This window comes from Anabrus simplex, chromosome 3, assembly GCF_040414725.1.
Source record: "Anabrus simplex isolate iqAnaSimp1 chromosome 3, ASM4041472v1, whole genome shotgun sequence".
Lineage (NCBI taxonomy): Eukaryota > Metazoa > Arthropoda > Insecta > Orthoptera > Tettigoniidae > Anabrus > Anabrus simplex.
In genome coordinates this window covers 280,592,747-280,616,335 of record NC_090267.1, presented here as the reverse complement: position 1 = coordinate 280,616,335, position 23,589 = coordinate 280,592,747, and the positions used below count along the sequence as shown (strand labels likewise).

The window sequence follows — 23,589 nt, the reverse complement described above, 5'->3', positions numbered from 1 at the left end:
AAATCTCCAGGACTAGGAAATTAGACAGAAGTACATGGATATGATTAGTGAGAAGTTTCAAACAGTAGACAGTAAGCAGGTTCAGGATATATAAGGAGAATGGGTGGCATACAGGGATGCTGTAGTAGAAACAGCAAGGGAATGCCTAAGAACAACTTTGTCTAAAGATGGTAAAAGGCGAATATCTTGATGGAATGATGAAGTGGGAGCTGCTTGTAAACGTAAAAAGAAGGCTCATCAGATATGGCTCCAAACAAGGGCCGAGGCAGGCAGGGATTTGAACGTAGATGAAAGAAACAGCGCAAAACAAATAGTTGTTGAAACCAAAAAGAAGTGGGAAGATTCTGGTTATAACCTGGAAAGGCTAGGTCAAGAAGCAGGGAAACCTTTCTGGACAGTAATAAAGAATCTTAGGAAGGAGGGAAAAAGGAAATGAACAGTGTTTTGAGTAATTCACGTGAACTCATAATGCATCCCAGGGAATCACTGGACAGGTGGAGGGAATATTTTGAACATCTTCTCAGCGTAAAAGGAAATCTTCCTGGTGGTGTTGCGAATAGCCAAGCTCATGGGGAGGAGGAAAATGATGTTGGTGAAATTAACGCTTGAGAAAGTGAAATGGATGGTAAATAAATTCCATTGTCATAAGGCAGCAGGAATAGATGAAATTAGACCTGAAATGGTGAAGTATAATGGGAAGGCAGGGATGAAATGGCTTCATAGAGTAGTAAGATTAGCATGGAGTGTTGGTAAGGTACCTTCAGATTGGACTAAAGCAGTAATTGCACCTATCTATAAGCAAGGGAACAGGAAGGATTGCAACAACTATCGAGGTATCTCATTGATTAGTATACCAGGCAAAAAAAGTATTCACTGGCATCTTGGAAGGGAGGGTGTGATCAGTAGTTGAGAGGAATTGGATGAAAACCCGTGTTGTTTCAGACCACAGATGGCCTGTTAGGATCAGATTTTCAGTACACGCCAGGTAATTGAAAAATACTACGAGAGGAATAGGCAGTTGTTTATGTTTCATAGATCTAGAGAAAGCATATGACAGGGTACCGAGGGAAAAGATGTTCGCCATACTGGGGTCTGTGGGATTAAAGGTACATTTATTAAAATCAGTCAAAGGCATTTATGCTGACAATTGGGCTTCAGTTAGAATTGATGGTAGAATGTGTTTTTGGTTCAGGGTACTTACAGGGGTTAGACAAGACTGTAATCTTTCATCTTTGCTGTTCATAGTTTACATGAATCATCTCCTGAAAGCTATATAATGGCAGGGAGGGATTCAGTTAGGTGGAAATGTAGTAAGTAGTTTGGCCTATGCTGACAACTTGGTCTTAATGGCAGATTGTGCTGAAAGCCTGCAGTCTAATATCTTGGAATTTGAAAATAGGTGCAATGAGTATGGTATGAAAATTAGCCTCTCGAAGAATAAATTGATGTCAGTACGGAAGAAATTCAAGAGAATTGAATGTCAGATTGGTGATACAAAGCTAGAAAAGGTCGATATTTTCAAGTATGATGGTAATATAGTGAGATTGAATCAAGGTGTGGTAAAGCCAATGCAGTGACATACTTGCCAACCCTTCCGATTTACTCAGTAACTTTCCATTTCTTAACTCGTCTTCCTATTTTTCGATTTATTTTTTACTTCTTCCATTTTTGACCAATATAACCTCCTGTACGGTCAATACTCTTGCCCTAGGATAATTCGTATGTCCTAGTAATATTCAAGCGTATTTAGGCATTTTTGATGCTTTATATGGCGATTTTATCGTGTTTGTCGCACAATACAGCAGCGTGTGCGCTTTACAGCTGGGAATTCTGGATGGAAATTGTCCTACAAGCGAGAGAGACTAGTGACTCAGTTAATTGGGACGAAAGAATGAGTTTGTTACTTTCTTATTGTGTGGTTCAAATTTACTTTCATTTCACAGTCAAATAAAAAAAACTATTAAGGATATTCTTCCGCGTTCGTTACATTTTCTTGCAACCATTTTTATGATTTCTTAGTTTAAGATTTTAAATTTAATGGTCAATTTTGTATTATAACTGTAGACATGTATGCCTTTTATCTTGTCGGGGTGTTTTTTTTTTTTCCCCTCAGAAATTGTGGCACAATATATGTGATCAAATCCATGAATTAAAATATCTTCCTATTTCTGATTTCTAAAAGTTTGCAGGTATGTAGTGAGTTCGCAGTTGCGATCAACAGTATTCTGTAAGAAGGAAGTCAGGTCCCAGACGAATCTATTTTTACATCGCTCTGTTTTCAGACCAACTTTCTGCTTTACTGGAGCGAAAGCTGGGTGTACTCCGGATATCTTATTCCTAAGTTAAAGTAACATACATGAAAGTAGCGAGAATGATTGCTGGTACAAACAAGTTTGAACAATGGCAGTAGGGTACTCGGAATGAGGAGGTATATGCTAATTTAGGAATGAGCTCGATGCATGAAGTTGCACGCATAAACCAGCTTCGGTGATGGGGTCATGTGAGGGGAGTGGAGGAGGATAGGTTACCTAGGAAAATAATGGACTCTGTTATGGAGGGTGAGAGAAGTAGAGGGAGACCAAGACGATGATGGTTAGACTTGGTTTCTAACGATTTAAAGGTAAGAGGTATAGAACTAAATGATGCCACAGCGCTAGATGCAAATACAGGATTGTGGCGATGTTTAGTAAATTCACAGAGGCTTGCAGACTATAATGTATATATGTAATGTTATCTTGATTCTTCATATTGACTTTTTTTGAATGTTTCTATCTTTAGTATTATGATTATGGTGATGTAATGTATATGTAACTTCAGTAGAATTTTTAAATAAGGATTTGCTTCAGTTGTGACACTAGACTAATGCGAGATTTTCCTTAACTTGATGCATGTTGATATCGCATACCAGTATTTTGACAAAAATTTCTTCATTAATTTCTTGGATTAACCTTTTGTTTCAGCCTCAGCGTCAATCCGAGGATGGCCTTCCTTACCATCAGTCAACTCTTCCTATTATGAGTTCTGGCTTGTCTCAGGTATGTTCCATTGGTATTGTCTGCTTCATTGTTCTTTGTAGATTATTAATAGTTACCTGAAAAAATCGCATTTGCAGTAAATGCGAATTTTTTAATCTTGTTCTGAATCCAAACCTACGGTAATTCTAATGTGGAACAAAGTCATTTTTCGCATAAATAGAAGTGCGACAAAATGCAAATTGTGACTCAAAATACGAAATTAGTATGAATGTGTGATTTTGGTGCGAATTCTAAGAAAATGTACTATTTTACTGGCAAGAAAAACATATTTTGGCAAAATCGTCAGAAATACTCAAAATGTGATGCATAAATTTTTGGACAGTTCCGATTGATGAAGAAAAGTAGCCGATCGATTGCTGCCTGCTGACTTTAATCGATATTTACAATGGAAATAGCAAGGGGAATTAGATCTGTGTCGATTTTTATCGAAATTTAAATCGAGTGTCATGGAAATAACGAGTTAGACACCGCATTGTTTTCCTGTTGTTCAGAATTCAAACTAGTGAAAAGTAGAAAGTCGTGGCGATCGTTTAGGTTATCGGGCACACGACAGAAACTGCGCACAAGAGGGCACAGCAATATTCAGAGATTGTTTATATGCCACAGATTCAGCTGCAGTGCTTTGCAAGTGTTGTAATTGCCGAGTTGGGTGGGGAAAAAGATAGCATTGTGAAACATGTTAAATCTGAAAAACACGTGGTTAAGCGACGCGATAATGAAAGTTCAACCCCTGCTGCTAGTACGCTTCAAAGAAGGCAATCTTCAATGCTTACACAGTTTGATAGTTGTAAACGACGAAAAATTTCCAGAGATAACTTCTCGAAACACACAGTTGACGTATTTGCCAAGCAAATATACCTCTGGAAAAGCTGGAAAGCAAGGTGCTGAGATCCTGGATTACTGAGTTCTCAAATGAAGAGCTGCCATATGTGAGAACTGTACGTGAAGTATATTTACCGGGTAGGTTTTGATTTCATTGAACGGGTACGATTGTATCTGTACGAGTGTATGACTCGCAATTTTTAGGTTAGGAAGTTTTCATGAAATAATTTTTAATATAAAGTAATAGATATCTTGTGAGTTTTGAATTGAGATATAAGAACATTATATTCTAAGAATATTTGGTTGTAGGGAATTATGTATCTAGCCTATGTTTCTTTATATTGGTGTAACCTAAATTTGTGTATGAATCTGCACATGGCGTAGCAGTAAAGGTTATGCAACCAGGATAACAGCTACTATATGAATAAAGACAGTTGAAGATGGTTTAAAGTGTTGCAACATGTGGATTTTGGCGTACGCTGTGCTGCATGGAGCAAGTCTGTATATGTGTGTGCGTGCTAAGAGTTCATTGCTATTATCGGGTATTATTGTGCATGACTGTTACAGTTGCTGATTATTGCTATTGACAACAATTGATACCGCGAAGTGGTTGCTGCACGAGCATTTTACGGGAGCTTTATTACTGTACAATTACAGAGTTAAGAGTGCATTGCTCTTTAATGGTCATTCCCAGTGAGCGGTTGGTGAGAGATGGTGTACGGTGATGTTTTATAAGACTATTAATTGTCCCTCGCCGCGGAATTGCTCATTGTGGGCAGCCTTTAAATGCGCAGTGTGGAGGTAATATGTATGTGGTTCACAAAACTAGTTACAACTTGATGAAATAAGTTATAGCCCAATTGTTCGTTACCTACGTATTCTTGGAAGAATACCATGTTTGTTAACTATTTATCGTAGAGAGAACTTTTAAAAAACTTACGCGAGAATGGAACTGGGGTCATTTTTCTTTCACATTGTCCGATGTGTATTCAGATTCAGTAACGAGTGTGGACTCGGTGTGTGAACAGTTTTCATTCATACTTGTTTGGCTGCAGTTCTCTTCACTTCATGTAATTTGATATTTTCTTTCCAGACACTTGACTTGACATTGTACGTAGCTAAGATTTGATTTGATATCGTCTAGCATGTTGAGGTGTCTTCTGTTAATACCTCATACAGTGACATGACTTGGTATTCTCAAATGGTGATGGTGCTTCTTGTTCCGTGTATATACGAGGTCAAAATGGGACGAAGATCTCGTAGCTTACTTCTAAATTGTCAGCAATAGGCTAAGCAGTCTGCAATCTGGATAAAGATGAGGAGAATTCATGCAGTATTTCTTGTGTGGTTATGTTTTGGATTAACCAACCAACCTATAGATGGTGGCAAATTGAAAGGCTCAGAAGTCAAAATTTAAGAAGTGAGCGTTGTGTTAGGTTAGGGATGCACTTAGCAAATAACTGGTTTTAAATCATAATGTGAGTTGGGGCATCTTGTCCTTACTAATTAATACGGTGAGTGAAAATTATATGTGCAGAATCTATTAGAAGGTATACCACATGAGGTATGTATGTACAGTGTAAATATTAAGTTGTTTGTGAAGTGGACAAGATGGAGATGTAACTGTTTATTGTGAGTAATATTAGACTTTTTATAAACTTTCATTCTCAGTAAATTTAATAGTTAAGCGTATGTTAACTTTTACTCTAAAAACTCTCATGTTACCTAAATTTAATTTCAGGGGTAGACAGGTAAGGTTATATAGCAAGTTTTGAGCATCGTCAGCCTGATGACCGTCGCCTTGGGAGAGGGAGTTCTGTCATGCTCTTTGAGTCAATTATTCTTTAAATTGTTTGCAGGTGGTGTCTAGTTTTGTTATTTATACCTTATCTTAATGACTATTCATTCATGTAGTATTTTCTGTGTCAACAATAAGTTACACGATGTAGGTATGACATAGAAACCACGCACAAAATTGAAGGATACCGAATTTGAGTGTGTGTTGTCTCATTACAACACAGTGGTTACAGACAGGCGGTGCAGTTTGTAAAAAAGCAATATCGAAGTACAGACAATGTTTTTGTTTGAACAATGAATTTGTACTATGAGTGAACCAAGCAGAATAATTGCACTTCATAAACTGGGAATCGTTAAAATTAATAATACCATGCGGGTAAATAGATTCTAATTTTGGAAAAATAGATGCTAATTTTGAAACAAATAGATGCTAATTTTTCAGGTCCCTAATTACTAATAACATGTTCATATGTCCTGTTGTTTTATCTAAAAATTGATACGAGACCAGTTGAATAATAATATCACTGTGGGTTTTTTGAATGATTGTTTACTGGATAAAGGTGCTAACTTCTCTCCCATCCATCGTATTTGACATCTTTTGATCCTATACTGGTATCAGGATGTTTAATGGATTTCGTACTGATGGCGTCCATTAACAAATGTCAACATTGTTGTCCTTTGCCCTTCACTAGCTTGTGTAGGTATTCATTGAGCATTCTTAAACCATGAGATTTCTTATTTTTTTCGGCCTTCCTCACGACTGCCTTGACCTATTTCCGATTTTGAGGACAATTTCCATAATTCTCGTTTTATTATTATTATGATTATATCCAACGCCTTTCGTTGTTTCATATAAATATTGATTCCGGTAGGGAACCTGAAATATTTGTCCCGAATTAGTAAATTTATAATACCAATATAAATGGTCCCTTATTGGACATTATAAATTTTCCAGCTAACTCATTCCTGGTTGCCAGCGTTTTCCCCCAGTGTGCTAAGTTGGGCTCATCAGTTGGTAAATTGCACACCCACCAAGACGCATGGCTAGTGCATACTGTGGAGGCCACTGTGTAGGCTACATGGAGCTACCGGCAGTGCCAATGCACTGTGAGAGACTTTGTCTCATTACCAAAAATTGATGCGTGCCTGGCTGTAATAAATAGTCACAAATGGGGACTTTATTTTATAGGTTTCCGCAACCCCTGTGGGTATGTAGACGAATACACCCACACTATCTCCTGCCTGTAGTAAGAGGCGACTAGAAGGAGCGGCCAAGGGATGAGCGAATTAGGACCATGAGACTAATTGTAATTAGTGCCATCATGCGGGGAACACCATGGGTCACCTTTACTACGTTAGGTTAGTAGCAACAGTGTGTGAATCAGGCTGGGATTTACAGTACCCATGATTAGTGGCACTACATGCGGAACACCATGGGCTTATGTTGCCTGTGATTAGTACCACTATATGAGGGTCTGCGTTGCCTGCCATTAGTACCCAGTGTGTGAGGAACACCACGGGATAGTACGTGTCCCTGTGATTAGTACACCTATGTGAGGAACACCATAGGTTTGCATGGCCTGTAAGTGGCTCCGCAATTTGAGAAACCATAGGTCAGCGTAACATGCTCGTATTGCAAGTAATCAGCTTCATTTTCCGTATCAAAATTTAATCACTAAATTCAGCTATAGCAAGAAATTTGAAACGAGGCTCCCTTCACATTAATAGATCAGCAATCAGCTCCAAAAGTTTCCACATTAGACTCAGTCAAAAGCACTATAAGCAAGCACACAGCATACAACTTACCTGGAAGGAAAGGAAGAAAAACTTTCAACAATTCGAACAATGTTATGAAGTCAAACATTTTTTTAAAGAATTTTAATTGCATACAGACTTTTTATGTAACAAAGTGAAAAATTTTTTGAACAACTATTCTAATGAATAGACATAGTTTTAAGTCAATCAACCATGTAATCATCTGCTCCCATACCAGTAACACACTAACCCCACACTGTTTTTAATATCATCTATCTTAATTCGTATTTAGTTTTTAAGTGAATCAATGTATTTCTAAATCTATGTATTTTAAAATCTTAACCATTCACCTAAGCCACTATAACAGCTGAGGATGTTCCTAAACAAGGAACGAAACATGTACTGTTAACATATAAATAAAAAATTTGCCAAAAGGCAAAATAAATATTCAAAACACTGGAAGATTCTCAATAGTGTAAAATTTAGTGACATGCTCGTATGGCATTGCTTGTGAATAGTGCCATAATGTCTGGAATACCGCGAGTCTATGCTACTTTTGATCAGTACCACAACATGGTTAATACCATGGTCCTACTTTACTAGTGATAAGTACCATTATGAGGGGCTGATGACATGGATTTTGGACCCCTTTAGACAACCTGCACCATCGATTCAGGATTGTGCTTTAGGCACAGTCCATAAGTCAGAAATGCTGTTGTTTTATGATAGTTTCTAGGAATGTGGGGCATTGCGGGTCGGATCCACTGATTATTTTAAATTCATATTCATCCATTCATTCTTGTCATCACGTTTTGAATCCTGGTCAATGGATGTTTTGGACTTTTAAATTGTCATTACATTCAATCAGTCAATCACTACTGACCTGCATTTAGGGCAGTCGCCCAGGTGGCAGATTCCCTATCTGTTGTTTTCCTAGCCTTTTCTTAAATGATCGCAAAGAAATTGGAAATTTATTGAACATTTCTCTTGGTAAGTTATTCCAATCCCTAACTCCCCTTCCTATAAACGAATATTTGCCCCAATTTGTCCTCTTGAATTCCAACTCCATCTTCATATTGTTGATCTTTCCTACTTTTAAAGACACCATTCAAACTTATTCGTCTACTGATGTCCTCCCACGCATCTTTCCTCTGACAGCTTGGAACATACCATTTAATCAAGCAGCTCGTCTCCTTTCTCCCAAATCTTCCCGTCCCAAACTTTGCAACATTTTTGTAATGCTACTCTTTTGTCAGAAATCACCCAGAACAAATCGGGCTGCTTTTCTTTGGATTTTTCCAGTTCTTGATTCAAGTAATCCTGATGAGGGTCCCATACACTGGAACCATACTCTAATTGGGGTCTTACCAGAGACTTATATGCCCTCTCCTTTACATCCTTACTACAACCCCTAAATACCCTCATAACCATGTGCAGAGATCTGTACCCTTTATGAGCAATCATATTTGATTATCACAATGAAGGTCTTTTCTTATATTAACACCTAGGTACTTACAATGATCCCCAAAAGGAACTTTCACCCCTTCAGTGCAATAATTAAAACTGAGAGGACTTTTCCTATTTGTGAAACTCGCAACCTGACTTTTAACCCCGTTTATCATCATACCGTTGTCTACCGACCATCTCACAACACTGTTGAGGTCACCCTGCAGCTGCTCACAATCTTGTAACTTATTTATTACTCTGTACAGAGTAACATCATGTGTAGGGGCATGATTTTTTCGCATTAATATTTGTTGGATTTTGCGAAAAGGAAACAATTTTTCATGAAATAGGGCTGACCCCATCGCTTTAATTTCGCGTTAATCATTTCCTAAAATAATTCATAAAAAGTTTAATTCGTGAAATTTGCGAATTATTCATGTGAAATATAAATAAAGAGAAACAATATTGATAATCATTTATTAATCCTTATGTCATCTTGATAAGACTATAATATAACCCTGATCAAGATTACATAACAAATTACCCTTTCACCCTACATGGCCGTAGCTTTCACCCTTTATGGCCATACTTTTAAGGGATTTTGTACAATATTAATGCGAAGAAATACTTCTGTCGAAATGATAAATCATATTGTCTCCTTTCCCTTCACACACGTGATATTGGAATACAATTTCAAGATCGTTATTTTCCATGAATTTTGCTGAATTTTCGCACTTATTGCAAAATAAGTAAATTTCGCTCTAAATGGGCCTTGTCGCTGTAATTCACGAAAACAAAATGACTAATTTCTTAACTAGATCCATATGATTCATTAAGATGTCTCAATATCGCTTCAAAAGATTTCTTGTCGCGCTTATCCTTAATGCGAAAAAATCATGCCTCTAATCATGTGCAAACAGCCTTATCTCTGATTCCACTTCTTTACACATATCATTGATATATATAAGCAAAAAAGGTCCAATAATACTGCCTTGAGGAATTCCCCTCTTAATTATTACAGGGTCAGATAAAGCTTTGCCTACTCTAATTCTCCGAGTTCTATTTTCTAGAAATATAGCCACCCATTGTCACTCTTTTTTCTAGTCCAATTGCACTCATTTTTGCCAGTAGTCTTCCATGATCTACCCCCATCAAATGCCTTAGATAGGTCAATCACAATACAGTCCATTTGGCCTCCTGAATCCATTTCGTACCATTAGGGGCTGATGTCCTAGATCTTCGGCCCCTGTAAACAACAAGCATCATCATTAGTTGCTGCTTTTTTGGCCGTGCACTTTTCAACACATGGTTTCAAAAATGTAAGAAGTAAAACTAACTCCAATATTCATTGACTAGTGGTCCACACAATACTTTAAGGGCCAAATTCATAGACAGCACTTGCACATAAGTGCCCCTTATAAGCCAGGTTTCATTTCATATTACCTACTTAAGTGTCCCACTTATTGCTATAAGTGGACTTCCCACACACATTTGAGTGACTCACTTATGTTGCAGCAAGATGGGCGATAATGATTTTGCCGAATATGTTGCATTTCATTCACAGAAAGATTTCCGGCACACAGTAGAGATAGAAAATCCTGTAGAAACGTAATGTGACCAACAATTTAAAGAAGGTTTAGTTTTAATAAAGTGAGAGTTATGAATATTCTTGTTCCTTTGTGTGAGAGAGTGAACATAACCTCTAGAGGACTCACTATGTCACCATTAATGAAGATTTTTTTTTTTTTTTTTGCGATTTTATGCCACCTCTTAATTTCAGGTTGTTGTTATTATTATTATTATTATTATTATTATTATTATTATTATTATCATTATTATTATTATTATTATTATTATTATTATTGTTGTTGTCACCATCATCATTAACGATATTTCGCTTAATTAATTGGAAACATGTTACAAGTTGATCAGTTGTCAAGACTGTAGGCCTATGGAATAGTAAGAACTATGACAGTTATAAGGAAAATGAACGCGTTGCACTACCACCATTTATTTTAAGGTTGATTTGTGCTAATTATAACAGGATAGTCAACCAATCTTTTACCGGATTATATTAGAAGCGTCTGAAATTATGGCATCACACATCAAAACATACTATTTACATTTTATTGGGGAAGTAATTAGGCCTATGACAACGTAACGGCTGCGGATAGATTTGTAAAATCATTAAAAGCCTTGCAAGGCTAGATATTCTACATTTGGATTAATATTTATATAGGTTCGAGTACCTGGATAACTATAAACATATTATAAGAAGAAAATTAGACTCTGGGCATTTTCCGAGTTTGCATTGTCCACAACAAGTTCTTCCCACGTCATTCATATTCTGATGAGAAACCCTGTCGGTCTGCTTGTTCTATATTATACGCATGTTCTTGCATATGCCGTCTCAGCTCGCTGTTTTGTTGTCCATTCTGATAACCAAATAGAATATATTTAAAGATAAAAATTTCATTGTTTCATTGTTCACTTGTTAGCAGCTGAATTCCATCCCCTGCCCCACCCACATCATGGTTTTCTCTTGATGTATAAATCTTGAAGTTCCAACAATATGCACTCTTAGCCTCGCATACTTTATAGATTTTCAGTCCAAATTGTGCCTTTTTGAAGGATTGCACTGGACTTAACCTAATCTACCTGGGAACTTTATGAGGCTTTCATCAATAACTACTTTTTCACCAGGAGTGTGAACTTTCTGAAATCATTCGAAGAGAAGGTCAATTACTGGTCTTAATTTTCTCAATTTATCCCTTTCTGTTTCTTGTTAATGTGTGGCAAACTGTAGATATCTTGATATTGCTGGAAATCATCTGTAGGGCATTGTTTCTTGAAATATAGGGGACTCCACAATGCTTCGTTTAGTCCAATAACGTTGTTGTGTTGATTTCTTTGACTGTGACATCAATATACAAAAAGCGAAGTGTGCTTTTAGCTCATATGCAGTGACTGGGAACCAGCGAGCTTCGTCGTACGTCTTTTAAATTGGGTCGTTTTCAACAGAATAGGTTATTTTATTTGCACAGGTATTGGTTTCCTTGCTAATTCCTTCCCAAAAAGTGTCAGTAAGGAACAAACCCACCTCATATTCTGCAGCATTATTACCCAGACGCCTCCTGATTATAGTACTCAGCCCCCCAACAACTGCACACACATTGCCTTTCGGAACATTACTGGCCAAATTCCAGTTCCAATTGTTTGATGTTTTGAGGTTATGTATGGAGTTATCTTCATCCTCACTATCACTTTTGCAAGCGGAGTCACAGTTCTCAGACACACTATCACTGCTAAAAACACTATCAGATAATTCTGAGCTATCTTCATCACCAATATCAAGAAGAAATTGCTGAATTCTTTCCCCTTCCTCCTCGTGATGTTTACACAATGGTTACACAACATCTTGCTGCGTAGCATTCATGAACAAGATGACCAACTTTAGAAGCAAAATATACATTGATAAAATGGCCTTCGGATAATAACATTGGCATGCAAACATGATAGCACTACCTAGGAAAGTAATTCGAAAGTACAACTTCACAATCGTCTACAGTCAGACGTATTTCTAATTTGAGTACACGGTGATGGTTATACCCATCATTGTATGTTAATGAATGTGGAACTCTTGACGGCTGTACCCACCGTTGTAGCTGAATGGGTTTTCAATGAGGTCCCATGAGTAGAGCCCTGTGAGGATATACAAAATAACATCCACATTTCATTCATCCGCACCCGCATCCGCGAATTGTTATCCGCATCCGCAAATAGTTATCCGCGGACATTATAAGCATTTACCTAAGAGTACATTACACCCAAGATATTGAAACAGATAGATCTGTTAACATAATAAAATAGACCTGACATCCGGCACCACAGCCACTACAGTCACAGATTTATGAGGGATTCTCTCGTGACAACTACTGACGCATTGACCTTTGTTCCTTTCTTCCACTAATCGCGGCCAGAAGCCAGATAGGCTTAGGTCAGATCTAAGCTTTCTGGTCTGAATTCTCTATATATCACAATTTTTCCATACCATTGTCAATGGTCACCTGACTAGAAGCAAAAGTAAGAGTATACCCAAGTGAAAATCAATAAACATAATTATTTAGAAATTATCAGTAAAATTATCCGCACTGGAACAGAGACACCAACTTCGCGCATATCCACGAATAAATCTGCATCCGTGCAGGGCTCTACCCATGGGAGGGCATGTGGATCACCTGTGGGCCACATGTTAATGTTTCTTTAAAGGCTATTTGGAGAGACACCAGACCTTACCCTACTTGAGTTCATGTGATCTCTTCTAGATGGGGCACAAGTTCAGTTCAGAGGGCAGTTAGCGTGATCTGTTGTCGACAGGCTGAAATTCTAATACCAATGTAGTTGGGCCGTTATTGGATTTTATAAATTTTCCAGCTAACTATGGGAATCAACATCTATGTCATCTGATGGCCAGGCAGACATCAATTTTTGGTAATGAGACAAAGTGTCTCATAGTGCACTGGCACTGCCGGCGGCTCCAAGTAGACTATGCAGTGGCCTCCACGGTATGCACTAGCCGTGAGTCTTGGTGGGTGTGCTATGTCCAATAATGGACCAACTACATTGGTATTATAAATTTACTCATTTGGGACAAATATTTCAGGTTCCCTATGGGAAGAAACATCTAGGTCAGGCTGAAATTCTATGGCATATACAAAACCGCGTATTTGCTTCTTTTCTGCTTATACACAGTAGATCAATTCGTGTATTTTACAAGTTTTTAGAACAATTTTAAGGGCCGAATTCATAGTCAGCACTTATATATAAGTGGAACCCCTAAGTAATAAGGGATCACTTATAATAAGTATTCACTTATATAAGTTTACATTTCATAGACAGCACTTAAAAAGAGCACACTCATTGATACAATAAGTAATCACTGGAGATGTGGCAATGCTGAATATTATACCCATGCTTCCTGGATCGTGTAGTTCTGGCTACCGAATAGTGGGATGATCTATTGGGTTTTGCTTATCGAAGGACATCGCACGACATTTTTGAGGTTGAAAGATCGTCTATATTGTATTTGCATTAAAAATTAAATAATTGAAGTTCAACCAATTCAATACATAAAAGAAAGAAATGTAGTAATTACATTCTTATTTAAATGGGACCGTTTTCGACCCTAGCCCAGGTCATCGTCAGCCGTAAAAACAAGTAGGCGAAATCACACAATGTTTATGAATATTGGAGAAATGGGTCAGTTTCACACTCTGTCAGGCACAAAGTCACAACACTATCAAATAATATATGAAGATTATAAATAACTTGAAGTCGCAGACGAATAGATTTGTAGAAACAAAACGCCAGTTCCCGGTGATCAGCGCGGCACATTCAAGGTCATGCGCTGCGGTCTCGAACGCCAAAGTAGAGTGGAGAATGTCTTGAAGGTCCAATATTTGTTTCGGTTGCGGGAAGTTAAGTACGTATATAAAAAATATACGACGCAAATCAGTATAATTGAATGAGTACTTGTGCTCCTGCTAAGTTCTTGGAAAACAGTTGACTTGAAAAAACAATTGTAAAGAGGAAAAAATGTAATAAAAAGCGCAATATCGAAAAACAAATGAAAACTTATATGCACAGTGCGCTATTTTTTAAATTGAAAAAATTTTTAGGACATGATTGAAGTAGTCGAAGTTGGTGCAAGACAAGAGTTAAAAATTTGAAAGAGGAGAACCGAAATGAAGGTCGATTGTTTTTTTTTTAAATAGAGAAGGTAGAATAAATTAACAGAGGAAGAGTGATAGTGAAAAAAGAGAAAAAATAAAAGAGATTGAAGTTAGATGGTATTGAGGAAGGATAAGATAGGGAAATGAAGGAGGGGTAGTTTAGGGTGGGTTAGGAGGGTGGGTTATTGGAGGTAGAAAATGTGGGTGGGAACTTTGTAAGGCATGGAAAATAGAATTGGGGTTTTGGAATTTGGAATTTTTGAGAAGAAGAATTAGGAAGTCAAAAAGGATATTGGGTTTTTCAGAAATGTCGTTTAAATTGAAATTAGGGTTGAAGTACTGGTCAAGGTGGATAAAGCAATTTTCAGTAATGTTTAAGAGGGGGCCTTGTTAATGATTTTAAGTATATTCATGCCATTGTTAATACTGGTGAAACTATGCTTGGAGTCTTGTATGTGCTGTCCTATGGCAGAGAATCTGTTGTATTTAATGGCGTTGACATGTTCAGAGTACCTGATATTGAAGTTGCGGCCAGTTTGTCCGACGTAGGAGGAATTGCAGTTGTTGCATTTGAATCTGTATACACCAGATTTAGAAAAAACATTAGACTTATTTAGAGATTTAGAGTTGTGTAAGATATCAAGATTTCTATTGTTAGTTCTAAAAGAAATTTTCATGTTATGTTTTTTAAAAATATTAGTTATTTTATAAGCATCCTGAGTGAAAGTGAAGGTGGAAAAAGCAGTTGGTTTTATTGTGTCTTTAGATAAAGGTGTTTTTGGACGGTGTTTGAATTTGTTGATGATGCGGTTAATGAAGGAGTTGTTAAAACCATTAAATTTAGCAATGTTGCGGATGGTGTTTAATTCATTATTTAAATCTTTTTTGATCATAGGGGTGTTGAAGGCACGAAAAATTAAGCTGTTATAAGTAGCACGTTTATGAGCTTGGGGGTGCGAAGAATCTTGTCTTATTGTAGTTGCTGTTTGGGTTGGTTTTCTGAAAATTTTGTAAGATAAAGAGGAAGGATGTCTAGTAATAGTTAGGTCTAGAAAATTAAGAGTTTGGTTGAGTTCTGATTCGAGGGTGAATTTAATGTTAGAGTCTAAGTTGTTGAGATGAAGAAGTGTAGAGGCTGCGTTGGTTGATTCCTCATTTAATATTACTAATGTGTCGTCGACATATCTCGCCCAAAAGAGGATGTTGGAGAAATTATTATTATTATTATTATTAATTTTAGTGTTTTCTAAGAAGTCGAGGTAAATTTCAGCAAGAATGCCAGAAGCTGGTGAGCCCATAGCCAAGCCATCCTGTTGATAAATGGTGTTGTCAAAGGTAAAATAATTATTGTTGAGAACTAATTTTAAAATAGACATGAAGTCTTGAATTTCAAGTACTTGGTGTTTGAAGAACAATATACATGGACAATTGGTATAGTTGTCCTGCATTATTCAGGTTATTGTTGGAAAGGGACACTAATGCAATTGGAACAGTGCGACCAAACAGAAAGTTCATCCCACCTACCTTCAAGTCCATAAGTTTGAAGAAAGGCGAACTCACATTTGCCTCCTCCAATGGTATCTTAGCTATAAAATGGATCGACAAGAAGACTGTGCACATGATGCCAACAGTACATGCTACACCACACTTCGTAGAGGTTGAAAACAAGTATGGCCAAGGTAGAGAGGAACTAAAGCCAAACATTGTAGTGGACTACAATTCAGGAATGGTTGGCATGGATTTGCATGACCAGCGCTTAGCATCATACCCCTTTTGTGCGGGTATGTAAAAGGGTACAAGAAATTGTACTTCTACTTGCTGGATGTGACATTGCTGAATTCTAGCTACATTCATGACATGCTGAGCACGAGGGAAAAGAGAATGAGCTTCACATTATTCCGAGTCAACGTTGCAGAGCAGATTCAGGAAGATGACCTGATTACGCCACTAGACGACATCCACCTCAAGGTAGCACACCTGTGAGACTACAGGGAAGGCACTGAGGTCATTTTCCTGAAAAGATTGCTCCTACAGAATGTAAATCAGCCCCATTAAGGAGATGTAAAGTCTGTTTTGAATGTGGAATCGGAAAGGAATTTTGCTTCGAGTGCAACAAATGCAAAATTTCCTCCACGTGGATGGATGTTTCAAGGTGTACCATACCTTAAAAGACTTCAGGTTATTGTAGTAAGTTAAATTCCAACCTAAAATGTTATTAGTCAGTGCAGTATGCTTTTGTAACCATTAAAGCGTCCATAATATATAATGTAGAAAAAATAATCTCATTCACAGTACATTTTTCAAGGATAATAATTGCATGGCAATGGGTTAATGCGTGGGCCACCGGTGACCCTCATGGCGGTCAATGGGTTAAAAGAAAACTATAAACTTCACGGACATTCCTTATTGACTTAAGGTTTTTGGCTTTGAATTCGTAAAGAATATTTTCTTTATGGGCTCCACCTTTCAATATGTAGATGACTAACATTCAAATTAAATGAAAAGTGATGGAAGAACCAGACATGTGTTCGTAGTTTCTTGATTTTGAAGTGATGAAGGGCCTTAAGGGCACTGGTATCGATTACAAAGATCTCCAAATAATAGCTTTCTTTTGCTGGACCCTGAAGATGAACGTTAAAGTGGGTTATCAGCTGACAGAAGATTTTGAAATTCAGCAACCCGTTCTGCAAGGTTGCATTCTTTCTCCTGCTATCTGTAATATCCACTGTGAACATATCTTCAGAGAAGTAGTAGTAGGCTTCCAAGAAGGAATCCTAAATGGCACTCTCCTTAACAATTTTCCGATAGGGGTGCAACGCCATGCTTACTTCCAGTGGTCTCAAAGATTTGCAGCTGTGAGCACACTATATAGTGGATGCCTGTGAGAGGTATTGCTGCAGTCTGAATGCTAAAAAGATTAATTACATGGTTGTCGCTAAGTACAAAGGGAGTTCAGTATACAATGCAACATCTTTAAGAGGAAAAAAAATGCAGGTTGGTTTTTTGGAGGATTCAAATACACCATGTTATTCCTCAATCCTTTTGCTACAATACCCTATTTCCGAACATAATCTCCGTTCAGTTCTTTGCCCTTACAACACAGTAATGTGAGGGCCTGTATTCCTGCATAGTACCACTCGAATGGTCGGTGTTGGAGCCAACGACGTACTGCATCGCTAATTTCTCCATCATCCACGTAGTACTTCCTGCAGAGTGCGTCCTTTATTTGGCCAAACAGATAGAAGTCAGAAGGTGGGAGATTCGGGCTGTTGGGTGGATGAGGAAGAAGTTTTTGAGCTTCTGTTGGTTGTGCAGGCTTGTGTGAGGTCTGGCATTGTTGTGGAGAAGGAGATGTTTGTTTGCATTTTTGTGGCTACGAACATGCTGAAATTGTTTCTTCAATTTCTTTAGAGTAGCATAATACACTTCAGACTTGATTTTTTTCACCAGGAGGGAGGACATCAAACAGAATAACCTCTTCACACTCCCAGAAGTTCGTTGCCCAGTGTTTACGAGCTGAGGGTACGGTTTCAAACTTTTTTGTCAAGGTAGAGTTGTGTTCTGCCACTCCATAGAGTGCTGCTTTGTTTCTGGTTTCTGTTTCATCCCCAGTGACAATGTTTGACAAAAAATTGTCACCTTCAGCCTCATCAGGAGTAAGCAATTCCGCACATATGTTTCTTCTTTGCTCTTTATGGTCTTAAGTGTTACGTGTTGAGGAACCCAGCGGGAACAAAGCTTAGAATACTTCAACTTGTCGGTAAGTGGATAGTCACTATCAACAGAGACTTCAAGTTCAGCAGCAAGGTGTTGACTGTGATCCGTCGATCACCTTGAATATAGGTGTCCGAATGTTCCAACTTTGCAGGCTGTCTGCGCCCGAACGGCACTTGTTGTGATGATGAAACATGACTCGCTGTGTTTTTGTCCACCACCAGGTCTCCGTAGACATTCTGTAAGCGCCTATGAATGTCTGTAATGCCTTGGTTTTCCACCTAAAGAAACTCTATAACTGCTCTCTGTTTGGAAGGCACCTCCGTTACAGATGCCATTTTGAAGGCTAGTTATAGCGCTGCCACCTATCTGAAATTAATGAAACACTACAAGACACTGATTAGTATACCAGGCACCGGGCGAGTTGGCCATGCGCGTAGAGGCGCGCGGCTGTGAGCTTGCATCCGGGAGATAGTAGGTTCGAATCCCACTATCGGCAGCCCTGAAGATGGTTTTCCGTGCTTTCCCATTTTCACACCAGGCAAATGCTGGGGCTGTACCTTAATTAAGGCCACGGCCGCTTCCTTCCAACTCCTAGGTCTTTCCTATCCCATCGTCGCCATAAGACCTATCTGTGTCGGAGCGACGTAAAGCCCCTAGCAAAAAAAAGTATACCAGGCAAAGTATTCACTGGCATCTTGGAAGGGAGGGTGCGATCAGTCGTTGAGAGGAAGTTGGATGAAAACCAGTGTGGTTTCAGACCACAGAGAGGCTGTCAGGATCAGATTTTCAGTATGCGCCAGGTAATTGAAAAATGCTACGAGAGGAATAGGCAGTTGTGTTTATGTTTCGTAGATCTAGAGAAAGCATATGACAGGGTACCGAGGGAAAAGATGTTCACTATACTGGGGGACTATGGAATTAAAGGCAGATTATTAAAAGCAATCAAAGGCATTTATGTTGACAATTGGGCTTCAGTGAGAATTGATGGCAGAGTGAGTTCTTGGTTCAGGGTACTTACAGGGGTTAGACAAGGCTGTAATCTTTCACCTTTGCTGTTTGTAGTTTACATGGATCATCTGCTGAAAGGTATAAAATAGCAGGGAGGGATTCAATTAGGTGGAAATGTAGTAAGCAGTCTGGCCTATGCTGACGACTTGGTCTTAATGGCAGATTGTGCCGAAAGCCTACAGTCTAATACCGTGGAACTTGAAAATAGGTGCAATGAGTATGGTATGAAAATTAGCCTCTCGAAGACTAAATTGATGTCAGTAGGTAAGAAATTCAACAGAATTGAATGTCAGATTGGTGATACAAAGCTAGAACAGGTCGATAATTTCAAGTATTTAGGTTGTGTGTTCTCCCAGGATGGTAATATAGTAAGTGAGATTGAATCAAGGTGCCGTAAAGCTAATGCAGTGAGCTCGCAGCTGCGATCGACTGTATTCTGTAAGAAGGAAGTCAGCTCCCAGACGAAACTATCTTTACATCGGTCTGTTTTCAGACCAACTTTGCTTTACGGGAGCGAAAGCTGGGTGGACTCAGTATATCTTATTCATAAGTTAGAAGTAACAGACATGAAAGTAGCAAGAACGATTGCTGGTACAAACAGGTGGGAACAATGGCAGGAGGGCACTCGGGATGAAGAAATAAAGGCTAATTTAGGAATGAACTCGATGGATGAAGCTGTACGCATAAACCGGGTTCGGTGGTGGGGTCATGTGAGGCGAATGGAGGAGGTTAGGTTACCTAGGAGAATAATGGACTCTGCTATGGAGGGTAAGAGAAATAGAGGTAGACCAAGACGACGATGGTTAGACTCGGTTTCTAACGATTTAAAGATAAGGGGTATAGAACTAAATGAGGCCACAACACTAGTTGCAAATCGAGGATTGTGGCGACGTTTATTAAATTCACAGAGGCTTGCAGACTGAACGCTGAAAGGCATAACAGTCTATAATGATAATGTATGTAGTGTATGTACAAGACAAAGTGGGAACAGTGAAAGATGTCCCTAATGAAATTCCAATTTTTAAATCGAAATTGGCCGAGAAATAAAATGTGTTGCATTATTTATTGTTCTTATCACAGCCATACATGTCTATGGAGAACTTCTGGAATGTAGAACTGAGATCGAATATCTGAACTGACTCCATCTGAATCTGATGCTGAATCTAGCAAGCTACGGCAGCTTTCAACTCCGTTAAGTCTATCCTTTGTAGTAATGACCTCTTGATATCCCTGGGAGTATGATTGGTTAGATTTTACATCCTTCTGTCCTTTTCTATGATTTGGAAACCTGGTTGCTCACTGAAACGTCAGTAAAGAAGTTGGCTGCTTTATGTGTGAGTATACCGCCGAATACTCCAGATAAGCTGGACCGAGAAGATTCAGAGTGAGGTGGTGATTCAGGGGTTGAGAATAATCATCATATTCTTCTTCTTCTCTTCTCCCGGAAACTTATCTGCTTATGCAGGTCATTCATAGTTTGGAATCATGAGAGGAATTTATGAAGACCATTAAGTTTGGAAAGGAAGCTCCATTGCCTTGGTTTTAAGGCACCCGCAGCCTGCTACATCTCATGTTGCGAGGAAAGATCGATGGGTGGAGTGTACCTGTGATATCACCAGCATGCTACTTTGCATAACTTACAACATTTGTTTGGGTTTTCAAGAAAACAGTTCTTCCAGGCTGTCTTAAGCCAGCTTTTAGAAGCCAACATAATCATCTAAGATCAGCGACAGATCAGCACAATGAGAGTACTAGGGCGAATTAAGCAGCACATCCAAACTAGAATGTTTTGGAAACAACCCTCTTAAAGACTTAATAATTTCTTCAACATGGTTGTGAGTGAAGCAAATTGTGAACTATGCCTTGGCAGCTGAATACAGTTGCCAGTCGCTTGTCTAAGAAATAAATCTGACGCCACATGAATTTTGAGATGATTATCTCAACCCAGAATCGACCAGGTTCGAACCTCAGTCTTCTGGGTGTGTAGCCAGGAGCTAAGTCACTGAGCTAATGACACGCACACCCTTGTAGAAATAAATGTAAACTAGAATAATATGTTGCAGAGGAGTTCCTTGCTGTTGTGTCCTAGTAATAGAAGTACAGTAAAACCTCGTTAATTCGAAGTCGTTGGACTCAAAAATCGGACTTCGAATTACGTGATTTTGAATTAACCGCCAATTCGCAATTCATAAGTACCAACCCTTGCCGCGTTATGAAATATTCTAAGGCCCGTTACTGCATGCAGTTAACCTTGATTCACAGTTTATACCTTTCAAATGCCATGATAAAAGAAATATTTCCAAAATTTATCCAAAAATGTGCATTTACAGTATTCAAATAATGCACTTGCATATCTCACTGGCAAATATAACCCCACGCAACGAAAGAAAGAAAAAAAAAGCACCGGCTGGCACTTTCTCCTTTAAAACCATAAGACCGTTTTGGCTCGCATTAAAATAAAGCAATGCAGTTTCATCGGCAATGACAGTATTGTTTGGTGCCTACGAATTTATTATATGACCCACGCTATTTCGTCAACTGTCGGTATCGCCAGTGTTCGCGCATTCTGTTTTTCCCGCACACTGCCAGTTGCGTGATATTACGGCGTTCCTTAAAGTGTTAAATACAAAAGAATTCCGATTTCTTTCAACGTGTAAGTGTGGAAAGCTACCCCTCCACGTTCTGGAACACGCGTTCTATTATGACGCGGATAAATTTCGAGTTGAAATTACTCTGTAACATACTATTGTTTTAAAATGTAAAGGCAGTTTCGAATTAAAAGTCTGAATTTCGGTAATGGGGCCGACATTGTACTTCGAATTACGAATTATCCGTATTTCGAATTAAACAATTTAAATAACATGCAAAACTGTATCTCATGTTTCCAGGAACAAGAGCTTCTTTGAATTACGTGGGATTTTGAATTAACCGATTGCGAATTGTCGAGGTTCTACTGTACTTAGCTCAACATCTGCTTGTGTTTGGAATTTGAAGAGTATGTCTTTAATTACGTTTCGTTGAAATTACTTCAGTTTATTCACAGTTGTTCAGATCTGATTAGATTCCGTTGTTATTTTTCTTATAGTTTTAAAATGTTAACCTTTTCTGTTTCTTTACAGCCCCAGCACAGCGGTAGCAAACCGAAAGATAAACTCAATGATTCTTTAAAAGCATGCAATGAAATTCTAAAGGAACTATTCTCAAAAAAACATTCGGTGAGTATTTGAACTCATTATCTTTTAGACGTTTCTCTTTGGTGATAAACCCTTCAATTGAGAGTCATAGAACAATTTCTAAATAATTTGCGGAACATAGTAAAAGCAAATAATTATTTGTAAATTTGAAAGAGTTGTTATATTTTTATTATTGTATTTTATATGTTTACTTCTCAATATGGGAATACAGGAAGTAGAATAGAAAATCACACTTCAATGAATATGTCAGTTACAGAGGGAGCAAAGAAAGGAGAAGGAACGTAAACCCAAACTCAAAAATGGGCAAAGATAGTCTGTGGATCTTACCTGCCTTTATAATTAGACCCTACCTTCATCCAGTCCAGTTTTAACTGCTTTCCTCCATACAGGTTCATTTCTGTTCATCTGAGGACACTGCCTAAGAGAGGGGCTATTCCTGAGAGTATTCTTCAATCTTAATATATGAAATACAGAACAAGGAAGAAATGTGACTGACCCAGAAAAGACAATGGACTAAGAATGGAAAGTATAAATAATGAAGGTTAAAGAACTTTCATTCCATCAGATGTTTTTTCATGTCCATTTTTTAACTTTAAATGTTACTAATACATTTGAAGGTTGAAGCTAAAATTTTGCACCTCTTTTACTCACCAAGCTGTTCTCTTAATTTTCTGTCATTTGATGGTGATCTCTGCCTTCTGGATATATTTGACAATCTGTTTTATTGAAACATTACAACTTTGAATTGCTAGAATCAGACTGTGGATCTTCTGTTACTTGTCTTTATAGATACAGATCTCTTCCAAGTCCATTTTCAACTGCTCTCCTCCATCCAGGTACATTTCTGTTCAGGTGTGTACTCTGGTTGGGAGGGTACTACTACTGAGGGTATCATCAATGTTAATATGAGAAATCAGAACAAGGACGACATTTGACATACGTAGAAAAGACACGAGACAAAGAAATGATTTAAACAAGTAATAAAAGTTGGAGATTGTGCATTCCATTAGATGTATTCTGTATGTCCGTTTTCATACTTCAAAAATGAATATCCTAGGGAGTTTTTACAACCGCATGCCCTTT

At 38.2% G+C, this 23,589-nt stretch overlaps 1 protein-coding gene across 3 annotated transcripts in view; it reads left to right on the top strand.

Moving 5' to 3' along the window:
* Positions 1–23,589, top strand: part of LOC136866258 (bromodomain-containing protein 2) — a 709,923-nt gene that overhangs the window by 293,798 nt on the left and 392,536 nt on the right. For all 3 annotated transcript variants that reach the window (XM_067143061.2, XM_067143058.2, XM_067143060.2), the window contains exons 10-11: positions 2,961–3,035; positions 22,432–22,527. In XM_067143061.2, the coding sequence (XP_066999162.2) occupies positions 2,961–3,035; positions 22,432–22,527 (171 nt within the window). The remainder of the gene's footprint in view (positions 1–2,960; positions 3,036–22,431; positions 22,528–23,589) is intronic.